Source organism: Zalophus californianus, chromosome 2 (genome assembly GCF_009762305.2).
Source record: "Zalophus californianus isolate mZalCal1 chromosome 2, mZalCal1.pri.v2, whole genome shotgun sequence".
Taxonomy (NCBI): domain Eukaryota; kingdom Metazoa; phylum Chordata; class Mammalia; order Carnivora; family Otariidae; genus Zalophus; species Zalophus californianus.
The window spans coordinates 77,111,047-77,128,442 of NC_045596.1; the positions used below are offsets into that span (position 1 = coordinate 77,111,047).

At 33.7% G+C, this 17,396-nt stretch overlaps 2 protein-coding genes across 4 annotated transcripts in view; one reads left to right on the forward strand and one right to left on the reverse strand.

Moving 5' to 3' along the window:
* The window catches only part of SMARCAD1 (SWI/SNF-related, matrix-associated actin-dependent regulator of chromatin, subfamily a, containing DEAD/H box 1), a 76,558-nt gene that overhangs the window by 38,758 nt on the left and 20,404 nt on the right, over nucleotides 1-17,396 (forward strand). For all 3 annotated transcript variants that reach the window (XM_027599291.2, XM_027599290.2, XM_035726188.1), the window contains 4 exons: nucleotides 602-703; nucleotides 1,810-1,891; nucleotides 3,346-3,737; nucleotides 13,681-13,880. In XM_027599291.2, coding sequence (XP_027455092.1) covers nucleotides 602-703; nucleotides 1,810-1,891; nucleotides 3,346-3,737; nucleotides 13,681-13,880 — 776 coding nt within the window. The remainder of the gene's footprint in view (nucleotides 1-601; nucleotides 704-1,809; nucleotides 1,892-3,345; nucleotides 3,738-13,680; nucleotides 13,881-17,396) is intronic.
* The window catches only part of HPGDS (hematopoietic prostaglandin D synthase), a 68,214-nt gene that overhangs the window by 461 nt on the left and 50,357 nt on the right, over nucleotides 1-17,396 (reverse strand). The window lies entirely within an intron of this gene.

Sequence of the window (17,396 nt, forward strand, 5' to 3'; positions counted from 1 at the left end):
AATTTTAACCAGTTTATTTAAGTCAAGTGACAAAGAAGAGATTATATGAGTAACTATAATTATTCCCAGATTAATGTTTTGGCTTCACATAAGTTTCTTTATCATTCATGTTACTTTTTGGTTATGGCTGAACAATTAATACTTAAGCCATTCTGTGAATCAGCACCAAATGAAAAGTAAACTTTTTTCTCTCAGTGTTTGAAATTTGTAGGGAGGTATAAAAGTGTGAGCATAGATGAGATATTTGAATCATTTTTTTATGCAGCATATATAGCTGCTTAGCAAATATACTTCAAAATACCTAAATTATTTAGAATAATTTGAGGAACATTCTAGTCTTTTTGCAGATTTATCTCATTTTGAGTGTTTATGAATGAAGTGTGAGCTATTGGATAGGCAGTAAAGGTCTTTTTGTGATCGTAAAGCAGCAATATTTTTTATCCTTAAAGATACAAATTTGTCAGTTTTCACAAGAAACAGAAAAACATTTTTGAATTCTTAATGTGGTAAGTTCCAAATCAAGTCAAATATAAATGTAATTGTCTTAAGACTGTTAGCGTTATAGATGATCTCCTTAATTGTTTTTTTTTCTTTCCATTAGGGAGAGGAATCAAATGAGTCTGCAGAATCTAGTAGTAATTGGGAAAAGCAAGAAAGTATTGTATTGAAGTTGCAAAAGGAATTTCCCAATTTTGATAAACAGGTAGGTGGTCGTGGACAGAAATATAATCAGTGTGTACTAAATATTTGGAACAAAATAGTGTTAGAAAAACTGTGGAAAAGCTTAGGGTATGTTTTGCATTTTCCTAATTAAATATACTCCTTTATCAATGTTATAAAATACTTTTATACTGCTTGTTAATTCTTTACGTTGCTTATTTATCTTAATTGCTAACTTTATCCGCACAGTAATCATAATCATAACAAACATAACAATTGGAACTCATATATGAAATGTGAGTATGTAGAAAGCCAAGTCAACCGTTTTAGCTTTTTTCATATTCTTGTCCTTTAAATTTTTCATTAAGAATTTTATTTTTTTAATTTTATTGTTATGTTAATCACCATACATTACATCATTAGTTTTAAAGGGTTAGGGGTGCCTGGTTGACTGAGTCAGAAAAACGTGACTCTTGATCTCAGGATCGTGGGTTCAAGCCTCACATTGGTTGTAGAGATCACTAAAAAAATAAACTTAAAAAAATAATCTTAAAGTATAATACTGCATTTCAGTACTTTAGTATTCCATAAGCTTTGTTCTGCTTGCTAAGTAGTAAGAATGCTTTCAGAGTCTGTATAAAGATTATGCCAAACTTGCTTCTCTTCAATCACATGATTGTATGTAGAAGCACATTATTTGTTTAACATCTAAGTACATTCACACTTGCATTGATTTATTCAGGTACATGCACGGGTAGTACATCTGCTGAATTCTGATAAGCTAACTGCAAAATCTTGTTGGTTGGTTCCTTACATGTGTTGAAACTATATGTTTTGAAGTTGGCAGTTTGAAAAAGCCTAGCTGCATGATAAGTTTAATTGAACAAACATTTTTGATCTCATGTGTTCAGAACCTTCATAGGGAGAATAGAAATGCAGAAAGTCTAGCTTCGTTTCCTTTGAAGACTTACAAATTCGCAGAGGTGAAATTTTATACACACAAAGAATTTGTAAAGCAGCATATAAACAAATGTGAAATAATCAGATATGAATTTTCAAGGGATTTACTTATTTTTAAAAGAGCATAAAAGTTTTTTACAAGTTGCTAATTTTAGATTTTTAACAAAAAGATCAATGACTTATTTCTAGGAACTAAGGGAAGTACTCAAGGAACATGAATGGATGTACACGGAAGCTTTAGAATCTTTGAAAGTGTTTGCAGAAGACCAAGGTAATTAGCTCTTCTGTCCTAGAAAACACATAATTCCTGTTATGTTCTGTATTTTGGAATATAAGAAAATGTAAACCTATTAGGTAATTATCAGAGAATGGGATTGCAAAAGATCTTGGAAATAATGATGTAAAAAATTTTTAAATGAGCAGGTTCCAAATGTTTTGGCTTGTTCTTTAATGGCAGTGTAAAATGAAATAGTAAATATCTTTTTCCACTTGGCTTTTTTTTTTTTGATAGTTAAGGCTACTTTTAAATTACCATGTTTTATTGAATATAAAAGGAACATTTTTTATATTTTAACAGCACACAGGATGGATCTTATGATTGCTGGTGGTTTATAATCCCTGTAATGTAGGTGTCCTAGCCTGCTCTTACATGAATAATCAGAAGCACCAGTATCAGAAACCTAAAAGATGAATATCACTGGCATGGAAGAAAGTCCCTAAACCTGTATTGGAGCACTTTTAACTCTCAGAACCAAATGTTAGATGGGAAGTAGTGGAGAAGAGTTGAATCACACATGTTTAGTAACATCCTTATGAAGAGCTGATCTAATTGATTCCTGCTTGATTACAAAACCGGCTTTAAAAACCCAGTACCGTGGTTTTAGGTTTTCTTGGTTTTGTTTTTTAATTATTTTAAGAAATACCTTAGTACCAGTGCTCTTGATGGCACAGAGAATGAGATTGTGTGGGGGAAAAAAAGCCACCAATATCACCAATTCTGTGTCTGAAAAATTCAAAAGAGATAGATTATGAATGTGAAGAATTTGAGAACTACCTTATCCCAGTTTATTTTTCTCTTTTATATGTGCATATGAATGAATGTGCGGTAATCAGTGTATAAGTCTGAAAGCTCTTTGAGTAAGTAAAACAGACATTCTAAACAGTAAAGTATTATGTAATTAACTGGTAAGAAATAACAGTTATCTTCAATCACAGGCATCTTAGAAATCTATGGAGTATGATAGGTTAACCAGTGATAAAGTTGCAATGTTTTTTAATAATAGTATATTTCAATAGATGGACATGGCGATGGAAAATTAATATAATAGGAATGGTTTTAATTTAGGGTGAGCATGTTTTTGCTATACCTGTTAGTGTTGGCATGGAGATGGGGCTGCTAAGTAGCATCTGGGATATCTTACAGAAATGCAGCTGCCATTTATATTCTCAGGACCTTTGTTAGAAAATGGAGTTTTTTATTCATTTTTTTTTTTTAGTAATCACCTGTTTTTGAAGCTAATTATTTCAACTCATTGTACAACTTCAAAGTCCACTTCAGTATTTCTCTTTAAAGCATATCAAGATTTAACAAATTATAGTTGAATTCTGTATTCAAAGGGAAAATAATACATTTAGGTAATTTTTTTCTTATTTGAGGGTTTATATCTTTATATTTATATTTGATTTATATCTTTCTAACTTAGTTATTTTTGTCTTTCTACACAGATATGCAGTATGCTTCACAAAGTGAATTTCCAAATGGAAAAGAAGCTTCCTCAAGAAGTCAGAATTACCCTAAAAATGCAGCTAAAACAAAACTGAAACAGAAATGTTCCATGAAACCACAAAATGGTTTTAACAAGAAACGTAAAAAAAATGTATTTAATCCTAAGAGAGTTATTGAAGACTCTGAATACGATTCGGGCTCTGATGTGGGTAGTTCACTAGATGAGGACTACAGTAGTGGTGAAGAAGTGATGGAGGATGGCTATAAGGGTAAAATTCTTCACTTTCTTCAAGATGCTTCAATTGGTGAACTTACTTTGATTCCTCAGTGTTCTCAGAAAAAGGCTCAGAAGATAACAGAACTCCGGCCCTTTAATAGTTGGGAAGCTCTGGTAAGGCTACATTTTTTCCCCCTGTGTATGTGTGTGTGTGTGTGTGTGTGTGTGTGTGTGTGTGTTTAATTCACAGTACCGTTTATAGTCAAGGTGTCTTCAGCCCAGGGAGGCATAGATGGGTGGCCTTATCCTGTGTAGAGGCAAACATTACTTTCATTGTAAGCCAATAGTATTTCAAATAGTGTCATATGACCTAATTTTGAATGAATTAAGGGATGATTTTCTGAAAAAACCCAAGCTGATTGGCTGGGCATACTGTCACTCATTCTTTTGCATAGAAACTTGGTTCATTTCACTGCAGAAGAAGAAATTAGAGCTTACATTTAGGAAGGAGTTGTTTGCTAGCCTGTTCTGATCTGTTACTGCTGAGACACCATGCAGAAAGCAAGAATGGCAGAAATTTTACAACTACTTGAAGAGCAATAGCAACGTCCAGGGGAGCTTCATGATTCAAGATGCCAGCCTAAGTGTTTTATGCTTCACCACAAAAGAAGCAAGTGTTTATTTTCTTTTTCTTTTAAAAATGATAGCTCAATCTCTAACATGTTTTTCTTGGTTAAACAACACGGCCATTTTATGGAGTGTAGCAGGCTGCAGCGTTTTTAATTGGAAAAGATAGAAAAGTGTGTGAAGCCTAGAATTCAAGCGTTAGGTGAAGGGAAGGCATAAGCAACTGGTAAGTACACTTTGCATGATCCTTTTATGGAATTCAATTTCCTATAAGCAAGTGTTATCCAAATACTTGTATTTTGAGTTTTATAAGTCTCAGTGAGCAAATTTTATTCATACAGAGAAATATAAGAACTCTGTCTTTTCAATTTTGCCTTGACTTTTGTGAGAATGTGGGCTTTTATGGCATGAATTATATACAGGCCCTGCTGTGAAAGCAATATGGATGATTTTTTACAGCTTTCGAAGATGAAGTGCCTCTTGAAGCTTTAGAAATTTTAAGGAAGTTTTATTCCCTGTCTTAAGGAGTAAAGTTGTTTTGTGGTGAATTTTATACTTGTGACAAATCTGTAAGAGCATAAGTTCCCTTAATAAGTATCTTTAAAGTGGCAGTATGGGAGGGTCCCTGAAAAGTGGTTCTGAAAAGCATTTTTTAAAAAATTAAGATATTTGAAAAATAAAGAAACAACATTACTGGTATTTCATAGTTTAAAAAAATAAAGCCATTTGGTTTGCCTAAAGCCTTTGCTTTTCCAGAGAACATCTGTCAAAGCAGGTCCTTTCAAAACTTGTTCGGCTTTGCCTGAGTGATTTATTTGTTAAAGTATTTGCTGAAGGGCTTTCTTGTTCTTCTTTTCTTGCTTTTCTTCTTTCTTTTAATCTTTAATGGTCTCCTATGTTATTGCAGAGTCGGTTGCTCAGGCTTGTTGGGATTCTAATTTATTTAATAAGGAATGCATTTATCTACACCACTGTATTTAGTAACTGTAACTACTTGCCCAAATATCTTATAGTAAAAGTAAGTTATACCAGACTTATATGTGCCAGATGCTTTTAATGTAGAAAGCATAGTTCCCCTACTAATTAACTGGCATAGTTTAAATTAGCCTCAACATGAAATTTTTGTGGATTATGCGTTACCTAGGTAAATCTCCTATTGTATCTTGCCCCCTCTTTAAAAATTGAGCACAAAGATTTTTTTGCTAGCTGTTTATTTAAATGTTGGTTATTTTATGTAACAGTTAAAAAGTAAACTTGCTACATCAGCAAAAAACAGGGTTTTGCTGTTCTGAAAAATGTAGGTAAATGAAGAGTTTTTGGACATGAACAGTTTAACATTAGCACATCTGTGTATATAAGCTTTGAATTTTAATTTGTGTAAAACTTTAAGCTTCTACTTTCAGTCACTTTAGAATTTTCAGTGTGACTGATTTAGAGAGCCATTTCATCTTAAAATCATCAAAGGTAAAGTTAATATTATGTACATTTTAGTAAAAAGCTGTATATGGTATACTCCTTTCCTGTTATTCAGAAAGGTTTAATGTACCTATAAACAACTTCAGAAAGAAATAAAAGAAAAAACATCACTTTTGTTTTCATAGCTACTGTTTTTAGAAATTCCTATGAGAATTAGTTGAAATTTTAATTATGACACTCAGTCATACTATAATGACAATTACATGGTATTATATATTAAGATTAGCATGTAAATGGTAGTAGTCTTAACATTGTTGAAGCTTATTTTGTCTTAAGGATTGGGGAATTTATCAGAATTTTAGAAGTCATTTATATTTCATTTAAAAATGCATACTGAGCCAACAAATCAAGTACTCATGTTTTAATTACGATTTTTGTTAAAAATGAAGTCTGTAACATTGGTAGGTTAATGTAATCATTAGTATTTCATTGTCTTATAAAAATAGTTCAAATGTGAAAATTATGTTTACAGTGCCTTTTACAACAAAATTTGAAAAGTACCTCAGTTATGACTTTCCTTTTCAGAGAAATACACTTTTTAAACATTAAGTGCTGTAAGATATGCTAGTCACTCTTATTTTACATGAGTAAAATGTGTTTATTTAGCACAATAATTGCATTGTGTACAATTGTTTATGTTTGCAGCTTTATACCTATTTTCTTTGAATCAGAATTTAAATACTGTTCGTCAAATTGTTTTCATAATTTTTCCATCTCATTTTTCTGCTTAATAGTAGTATAGTATGCGTTGTAAGAAACCACAACATCAAACCCTGTAGACTTTGGAAATACAGCAAACCAATAATGTCAGTTTAACATGTATAGTTAATGTGGTAAAATTGGGATTTTTATTAAAATTGCCAAATTTCACTCGTTTGATTGCATCAGTTCACTAACCTTCACTAACCACTTAACTGAGTTTTTGTCTAGTCTTACGCCTTGGGACGCTATTTTATCTGTATTAATCTTATGATGTTGCATCTTTATACTTTAATCAGGATGTAATGTATGCTGCTGACCAAAGCAAGATTCATGAGAAACTCATTCATGGATAACTCAACCTAAAAACTTTTCATAGATGCATCTACTTCCTTAACATTTAGGTCAGTGTAGATGCAGTTTTCCTTGATCCTTAACAATGCAACCCAGGTTTTAGTTCATGTTAAAATACTTTATGCTCCTCATTATGCAATTCCCATTTACTAGTAACTCGGACCCCAGGTTTTCTTTTTTGCTTTCTCAGTTGTTATTGTAAAATGTCTTAAGTTTGTCACATAAAGCATTGTAATGCATGTTACTTCCTTCCTGATAGGATGATTTTCAGTAAATTCAGCTTTATTTTATTTTATTTATTTAAAGATTTATTTATTTATTTTGAGAGAGAGAGAGAGAGGGCCAGAGGGAGAAGCAGGTTCCCCACTGAGCAGGGAGCCCGATGCGGGACTCGATCCCAGGACTCCAGGATCATGACCTGAGCCGAAGGCAGTCGCCCAACCAACTGAGCCACCCAGGCGCCCGATTCAGCTTTATTTAAATTTGTATAAGTTTGATAAACATTTATAAAAAAATTATAAATGCATTCTGAGCACTTTGTCGGCTGCTGCCAGGTATTTGTATCTGTGAATAAGATTAGGACTCTGTCCTTAAAAATGTTACTCATTAGGTGGGGGGTTAAATCTGGTTTTAAACAATCCTCCCCCTACCCCCCCATCGAAATTCAAAAATACTTGTATTGTAAGAGTGACACACTGTGGTGGGAGAGAGGTACTTCAATTTGTGACTGTTTCTAAAAGAAAAAAGTCTTTAGAGTGATACTTGAGTTTTTAATCAAAGTGATCGTAATCAGGGCCATATTGATATTCTTTTTTTTTTCCCATGCAGTTATCCAGGAAGTAGGAATTGCTTTCTTTTTTTTCCTTCCACCCGGAAAAAATAAAAGCTTTATCTCTTTTTTGAGGAATGCTTTTTCTTTGTCTAAAATAGTACCTTCAATAACAAAGAATAAAGTTAGTGATAATTCTACCAAAGATACCCATCACCTAAGACTTTATTGAGCATCTATTTGGGCATCCATTTGTATATTTCATATTATATAAATAGGACATTTTCTATGTTCATCAGTAACTTTAGATTTACTAGTAGATCCTGCATTTACAGAGTATTTTCATTTCTTAAATCCTTTTTTGGTGAGGCTAAGTAATGTATAGAATTCTTACATGCATTTAGTCTTTAGAAAACGGTAACATAGAGTATTCTTAACATATTTCCGTAAGTGCTGGCCTATCTGTCTCTTTCACATACAAACATACACACCACTAATGAAGATAAGTTTTGATTTTTATTATTCATGTATTTGGATTAACAAGTTAAATTCTACATGCTTGTTTCCTCCAAAAATCCATGTTCATCCCCTTCTTCAGCCTGTTTCCCACACTTCAAATAACTGTTGTCACTTCTTATGTCTGATTCTTATCACTTCCATATCTCTAGGTAATATAAGCATAAGGCTGTTTTTAATTTTTGTTTTAGGTCTTATCTGTTGACATGACATTATAACATTATGGTGAGATTAACTCTCAGTGTCAGTCTCCCCTCCCATGCCCATTTCCTATTCCCTGGTCCTACTAATAGAAGTTAATGATAGGATAATTTTGAAGATCATTTTTTTGTTATCTACATTGTTGTCACTATATAAATACTTTTCTTAGCTTAGCCGCGTAGAATATCACATGATATTGCTTAGCATTTTTTCTCTAGGTATTAGTTGTCTTGGTTTTTCTGTTTGCTTAATCTTCTATATCTCTTTTTTTCTTTTATTATTCTATATTTATATTCTATATTATTTCAACTCTAAAATTTTCCTCAGTTGTCTAAATTTCCCCTCAGTTTTTAGACACTTCAGGTATTCCATCGGTTTCATCTTCCTAAGAAAGTCTCTTTGGGATCTTAATGACCTGCCCTGGTTTACACTGGGCCTGCTATTCATCCGTGGCATTGGGCTCTCATTTCCCTGACATCCTCGGGAATCCTTGTCGTCTCTCTTGTGTAGGATCTCTTCCTGAATTTCACACATGCCTCTTTATTCCCTCGGTTTTATGAGTACATAGTAAGCTAAGAGGTAGAGGTGGGTGAATTATATAGTGGAGCTACAGGACCTGGCTTTGAATCCCAATTCTGACATTTCCAGCAGTTTATCTGACCTTCAGCAAGTTCTTATTCTCCATTTCTTCATCTTTAAGTAGGGTGTATTTATGGTACTGACCGGTGGGACTTCTAAGGGTTAAATAAAGTAAACGTCCGTTTAGTTGCCCAGTTCTTAGAAAATGTTAGCTGCAAATATCCACAATATTTTGCATTGGAAGTGTTGTATATGTTACTAGTGAAATGCTAAGAAACTGTTGTTTTCTGCTTATTCCCCTTTCAGTTATAGCCATATTGAATGGAACTTTTTTGGATCAGTTTTTCTTTATTTTAAAACTCCTTCTGGGCTTTAAACAGATTTATGGCTGGTTACATTACCCACAGTATATTAAAACAACATTTTTCAGCCTTCCTTGTGGTAATTTGACAAAGTTCTGTCCAATGGGATATAAGCAGAAGTATATTAGGACTTTTGGAAAGTGTCCTTAATAGGATCCCTTTTTCTTGTTGATTGAGATGTCATCATGGTAGCAGGAACCCCACATACTGAGGATATGAAGCAACAAAGTAGAAAAGTCCTTGACTTGGGAACCATCATGCCAAATCTGAAGTGCTTCTGCAGGTCTTCATTTACATTGGAGAGAAATAAACTTACATTTTATTTAAACCCCTGATTTGGGTTTACTGTTACTCATAACTGAACCTAACCCTAACAACTTCGTCTTTCAGTGAAACTTTTTCCTTGAAAATCTGGTGTTTTACATTCATGGACAGTGTATTTACTGCTGATAGATTTAAATTCTAAACTAGCAACAATAATTTTGATCATCTCTAATGTCAGTTGGCTTATATGGGAGGAAGGGTAGGGACAGTAGGAAGCCTCAGGGAGATAAATTTTGACTTCAAAAATAACCAAAATGTCAAGTTCATTTAAAAATCTTAATAACCAACTCAAACTGATGCAGTATCCTGAAATAAGAGTTAACCTTTTGTACTCTCCTTTATTTCCCCTATGAGAATTTCAAACGTAAAAATTAGAATAGTGTAGTGAACCCCCATGTCTTCCTCAGTGGCTTCAGTTCCTAGCTGATAACCTGATCTTGTTTCATCTTTACCCTCATCCACTTCCTTCCTTCTCGTATTATTTTGAAGCAAATCTCAGAGTTCCTTTTATCCATAAAAATTTAAATATAAAAAAAGATTTTTTCTCTAAACAAAACTACATTGTCACATCTAATAAAAATCATCAATAATTCCTTAATATTAGAACATATCCATTGTGTTCAGATTGTTTCTCATAAATGCCATAATTTTTTTTCTAAGTTTGAGTTAGAATCCTTTAAATAAGGTCCACATACTGAAATTGTTATCAGTCTTTTAACTCTATTTTAATCTATAGGTTCCCCAGTCCATCTCTCTCTCTCTCTCTCTCTTCCTCTAATATCTTTGGTGAAGGAACTGGATCATTTGTTCTACAGCTTCCCTGTCTAGATTTTTCTGCTTACACCTCCCTGGTATAGTTTAACACATTCCTCTGGATCAGTATTTTCTGTAAAATTACAATTAGAAGGTTAAATGCTGCCACCACTACTGTTACATGGTTGTTGATGTGTTCTTTCATCAGGAGAGTTACGGCTAGTTGTTTCTTTTTTGTAATGTTTATCTCTTTTCTAGATTCTGACATAATTGAATTGATCTTCTTTGGGTCAAAATAGTTCTTATTTCTGGCCTTATTACTCTGAAAGAACTTTCTAGATCCTAGATTATACTAGTCTCTTTGGGAAGTGCCCGTGAAATTTTGTTCTTTCCCTTGTAATACGAGTCTTACACTTAAAATTTTCATTGCATGTCTTTCCCAACAACTATAAACAACATGAGGACAGGGACTGTGTCTACACATCAGATGTCTTCACCAGCCAGGGTACTATCTGCTAAAAAATTAGAATATAGTAAGTGGTAGTTGTTTACAGAAAAAAAAAGTTTCATTTTTTTAAACTTTAAGGTCTTTTTTTAACTGAGGGAGGTACTAATTGTAGTGAAAAAGCAGTATGGACTTTGGAATCTTGCCCTACTTTATGACCTTGGAAATTGAACCTTGGTTTATTCATCCAGAATTGGTGAATTGATCTTCGGTTATTGTGAAGATTTAATGAGTTAGTAAATAAAAGAGACATCTAGTAGTTTCTAGCACACACATGGTACAGAGTATTTGTTACTTCTTTATTTCCTGGTTATTCTTACTTGTTCTCTCACACACGTACACATCAGAAACATACACATTTACCCACAACAAGCATGAGATTGGGTTTCTGGCCTGTATTAGGGTTCCATTTAAAAATTTATTTATTTTTTTAAAAGATTTACTTATTTATTGAGAGAGACAGCACGAGTGTCAGGGAGAGGCAGAGGGAAAGGGAAAGAGAATCCTTAGACAAGACTCTCCACTGAGCACAGAGCCCTGATGCTTGGGCCTGCCTGGGGGCTTGATCCCAGGCATTGGTCTAGGACCCTGAGACCATGACCTGAATCAAAATCAAGAGCAAGCCACTTAACCCAGTGAGCCACCCAGGAGCCCCTGAAAATATTTTAATTAGAAGTTCTAATAGAGGGGCGCCTGGGTGATTCAGTGGGTTAAGTGTCTGCCTTTGGCTCGGGTCATGATTCCAGGGTCCTGAGATGGAGCCCTGGTATCAGCCCGGCATCGGACTCCCTGTTCAGTGGTGAGTCTGCTTCTCCCTCTCCCTCTGCTCATCCCCGTCGCTCGTGTTCTATCTCCCTCTCAAAATAAATCTAAAAAGTTCCAACAGAACCTCCTGAAAATCTTCAAGGCACTGATTCTTATATATCCTGGTGTTAACGTATAAATCTTTTCCCTGGAACGCACAAAGTGGGAGGTCACATTGTGATTGTTAATGTTGCCCTTGTGAAGATGTAAAGTCGTGTACAAATAACTTTGTATTTCGCAGTGCCATTTTGTGAAGTGCTAATAAGTTTTTGTTTGGTTTTTTAATCCTGCGGTATAATAACAACATGGCTTTGGAATAGAGTGGAAATTTTATTTCTTTCCAACTTTTTCTAAGATATGAAAAAGTATATTATTATAAATGCATTTTTGATGAAATTATCTTTGTATATCCCATAAGTGTTGAATTTGTATTATTTGAGCTTCTCTGTGAATTTAGATACACTGATCACAAAGATTATTTAGAGTTGTTAATGTGATTCTTGTTGTAACTTGAAAGAATATGCTAAATAAGATGACATGAATCAAAATCATGTAGTTTTATTTTAACAGGTGATTTTACTCTAGTTTCTTTCTTTTTTTTTTTATAAAGATTTTATTTATTCATTTGATACACAGAGATAGAGCCTGAGCAGGGAGAGTGGCAGAGGGAGAAGGGGAAGCAGGCTCCCCGCTGAGCAAGAAGCCCAATGTGGGCCTCGATCCCAGGACCCTGGAATCATGACCTGAGCTGAAGGCGGATGCTTAACCATCTGAGCCGCCCAGGCACCCATTTACTCTAGTTTCTTTTATTCATTTCTGGATTGTGGGATCTCTCTTTTTGCCCACCAAGGTTTTTAGTTTTTAGACAGCTATGGGCCTTTCTGTTCCTCTTCACTAAAAGTATTTTTTTCTTACAAGGTTCTTCAGGATATTTTTTTTCCAGCTGTCTGTATGGAAAAGTTCTAATTCTTTTATAGCTTTTACATGATCAAGTTTTCAGTGTCTTTTTTTTTAAGATTATTTATTTTAGAGAATGTGCAAGAGTGGGGGGAGGGACAGAGGCAAAGGGAGAGAGAGAATCTCAAGCAGCCCCACCGAGTGTGGAACTGACCACAGGGCTCGATCCCAGGACCCTATGATCATGCCCCAAGCCGAAACCAAGAGTCGGATGCTCAACCAGCTGAGCCACCCAGGTGCCCCTCAGTGTCTCCTTTAGAAAAATAAATACAAATACATTTTTGAAAAAAATGCTTTGAGCTTTCACAAAAAAACCATTTATACAAGTGTTGTATTGAAATTGACTTTTTAAAAAACTTTTATCAAGTTATTTAATTGGTTGTAGTTAACTTTTGATTCATGCAGTATCTTTCCAAATAATGGTCTCAGTTTAGGAGCAAAAATTTAAGTGGCAAATAATAATTGAGGGTTTGAAAGTTCAAGGGGTGGTGCTTTGATAATAGGGAAAAGTATGTTTAGGGGCGCCTGGGTGGCTCAGTTGGTTGGGCGACTGCCTTCGGCTCAGGTCATGATCCTCGAGTCCCGGGATCGAGTCCCACATCGGGCTCCCTGCTCAGCGGGGAGTCTGCTTCTCCCTCTGACCCTCTTCCCTCTCGTGCTCTCTATCTCTCATTCTCTCTCTCTCAAATAAATAAAATCTTTAAAAAAAAAAAAAAGTATGTTTAGGAAGATTAATCATATGATAATATGTTATAGTCATGGGAAGTGACAAAAATGGAGGCAAGATTTCAGGTATACAATTATTATATTTGGTGCCATTCCTTTGGTGATAAAGATGAATCTGAGATTTTGAAAACAAAACCTCATAGAAGACATTAACGATTACTTGAGAGTTTCTCCTATAAGAGAACAGCTACTAGGGGCAAAGTAACTAGCTTGAGATTGAGATTGTGCATTTTGGGGAGAAAGATACATTTTATTTCAGTATGGTGAGTTTGATTTATCAAAGAGAAACATGGAAATTCAAATGTAAACATGAAGAAACAGGTTCTCTTATCTCTTAGCACTTGATTTAAGGTCATTAGTAAAAGTTTAATTAAATTAACAAAATTTTTTCCCTTAAAGAAATGGATACTGGATTTGTATTTACTAGATCCAAACTATTAAATTATTTTTCTTCTTATCCCATAGTTCACAAAGATGTCCAAAACTAATGGCTTATCAGAAGATTTGATATGGCATTGTAAAACACTGATCCAAGAAAGGGATGTAGTTATAAGGCTTATGAACAAATGTGAAGACATTTCAAATAAATTGACAAAGCAAGTTACCATGCTCACTGGAAATGGTGGTGGATGGAACATAGAACAACCCTCCATTCTAAACCAGAGGTAATATTTGTTGTACTTACCTATTTCTTACTTTATCTCAGCCGTGTAAAAATTCTGAACTTACTTCTGTATTGTGCCTAGGGAACTTAAATGTGGACGTTTTATGAAAACTAATGGTAGAAGGGAAGCCCAAGGTTTCCTATAATGATACATAAGTGATATAGGAATTGTTTTTTTATCAATACCCCCCCACCCTGCCAAGGGTATTTACTCCATTATATCATAAATTAGAGGGAGCAAATGTTAATGATCTTATGTAACCTGTGTTTTCCTTGTCTGATGACAGATAATTTCATATATAATTACAAAAACTGAAAAGCTAATTTTAGCCACCCCTTTACGCAGTACGGTGCTTCAAAAAGTCAGCTGCTTAATTGCATCAATGGAAAAAATTTGTCTTAGCTCAGTTTCTTTTTAGTCATAAATAAAATGAAATGATAAAATATCCTGTATCTGTGATTTAATGTTTTAAATGCTTTAAAAAGCCCATATTTTTAAATCTCTTTTTGGAGTAGAAACACATCAAAAATGAAAAGGACACTTATTAAATAGATTATATAAGGAAAGATTATAAAAAGTGTATTTCCCAAAACTGCTACTGTCAGTATAATGCCTTGTCAGAATTCTTACAAAAAATAGACACTAAATTATTTTCAATAAAAAACTCATACAACAACCAGTGCATATTAAAATGGCATTTTATAATTGTGAACACCCCCATTTTGCATGGTGTTGGGATATTGGGTTGGGGAGATTGTTTTGAACTTCCTTTAAAAGTTTATTTTTAAGTGGTTTGGGGACTCAGAACTATTTAGAATACTTCCTTCTTAAGAAATGTATAAAATTGTTTACTGTGGTAATATTTATAGTGACAAAAACATGAAAACAGTCCAGTTTCCTAAAATCAGAATAGTTAGAATGAATTGTGGTATGAATAGTTAGAATGGATTATGGTATATCCAAGCTATGTAGTGTTATGCAACATTAAAAATAAGTTACATCTGTTCAGAATATTTCTGATAGGTATTTAATAAGATTAGCACTAGGGCCTCATTAAAAGTAATTACCTTAGTTGGTGATTTTATTTACTTCTTTTAGCATTTTTCTAGTTCATGATCAAAGCATATTTGCTGATCATTGGTTAATTAAAAGTCAAGGTATGGTTACTGGCCTTTAATAGTAAGCTACAATCTTTTCTGTGCCCTTCTAGGGTGCTATGGGATGGTGTAGGGAAACGTGATGCAGTTCCCACAAAGAAGCTCTTTTCTCTGTTGCATAGAAAGAACTATGGCCATGTCAGCAAATTCATCTCCTAAAAGTGTAGTTGGAGCTGCTCCTTCTTGTTCTACAGCATTGGATATGGGGAGTTCTTCACTCTACAAGACTTACCCAGTTGAGTCTACTTTATCATAATTTGGATTTTAAAAAAATCAAGTGCTTTATTGCATCACTTAAAAAATTTCTCTCTTAAACCCACATCTACAAAGTCCTGTTACTTGTAAATAGTATGATCAGGTAATAAAGTATCCTTTCCATTAGGCTGAGTAATTTTTTGATGAAATATATAATAGATGAGAAAAATAGCTCTTTTTTAAAAGTGCTCTAGCCCAAAACATATCTTCTAAACACCTGTGTGGTTTCTTTAGAGTTTATTTAAATGCACTTTTAGGGGGTGAAATTTGTTGTCTTGGTTTTTATTTTTAGCCAAGGTAAGAGTTACACAAGCAGTTTTACTTGGTATACTGGCCAGGCATCATTGCTGCTTAGCATAGAGACATGCAAAGTAGTTGCCTTGCCTTGGGAAAGGATTTACTGGCATGGAGGAAAATGTTAAATTATCCTGATGACTAAGCTGTCCCGCATTTCTTAACAGAACCAATTCTTTTTAGCAAAATTATGTTAACTGTTTATTTTCTTACTACAAATTTATGTGAATTAGAACAAAAAAATGCCTTTTAGAGATTAAGGACATAAGACATACCAACATCCTTAATAAAAATAAAATCTTTGCAGAGGAAAATAAAATGTCTTGCATATATCTCAAAACCATTACATTCATAATTTTTATTTTAAAATGCCAAAACTAAAGGTGCCTAAAGTTGAAATATAATACAGTGTGAGGGAAAAGGGAAAAAAAAATCAGTTACGTCTCCCTTTTTATTCCTACTGTTAATGTAGCCATCTCAAATTTTAGCTTTTTATCTAAAATATATTAGGTTTAAATTGTTTTAACTGAAAAGATTTCTCAGGTGTTCAATGTAAAATATATTTAATTATATGTGTCCTGTCTTTTCTGGGCTAAATCTACCCAAGGTTTTTCTGATTTTGTTTGTCCCTCAACTTGACGAGATGGTTTTCTGTCCTGTTCTAAACAGTTGCTATGAAGCCATTTGACAGTGATGTGAATGCAAATCAATACTGCAGATGTGATTTGACTAACTCAAAGTACTATGATGGAAATATTTTAGTAGTTTGGATACTACTATTAGTACAAACTAATGTTGTAGTAGTATTTTCAGCAACTATGTTACACTTACGGGACATAAACTTTTGGTCAGCTAGTATCCCTAAACTTGTTTCATATGAACTGCTTGCAACAAGTCTCCCTAGACTGTTTCTGCATTTTAAACTCAAAGTTAGCATATTGTATGGGTTCCTGTTGTTTCCATTTCAGGCTTTTCTCACCTTTTCAAAATAATTTTGATACTAGATTCTCTGGCAGGAGATTTAAACCTAATTTAATTTTCACTCAAAAGAAATCATAACTGTCTGGAATTATTTTTTTTTTCTCCTGACAAAACAAGTAACTTCAGAATAATGTGCTGCTTTGTTTTCCCTCATGATCTCGGAAAAATTAAAATCATAAAATCATTTTTTTTTCTTAGTAGGAGGTAAAAAACCTTCAGTTTAAAGATATTTATAGTCTGCTAATGAGAAGAGAGCACTTAACTAATTCAGAAGGCCTGGGCCTTAGTTCTTGCCATTTGGGTAACCCTGGACAGGTTAAATTCTTATCTTTAACTGGTAGTTGGGGTTCATATGCAGTCATGAAAATTCTTAGAAAACTATAGAATGTCAAAATAAATTGAGTAAATGGAAGGTACAGTTGTACAACATCTAAATATTAGATCCTGCTAGAATACATCTTCCCTGTTTTAAAAATTTGTCATAACAAGTGAATTGGATTTCAAACGTCTTTGTCAAAATTGCATTTTCATTGATCTTTTGCATTCTGAAGAAAGGATCTGTTGATGGACAGCACTGTTGGGATACTAAGCAACAAAAAGTTATTTGTAGCTTAGGTAAATCCAGTAGATAGTGCATCCACACACAAATATGTGTGTGTATATACACATAAACAAGCACACACACACAAATACTTGTATTTTTTTAAAAAAAATATTACAATATAACAAAGTTATTTAATGTCCTGATCAAAAACAGCTACCAGAGCTGCCTTGTGATTATGCATGAAACAGTTTTATTTGGTCGAAAAATTCTGTATAGTAGATGCTT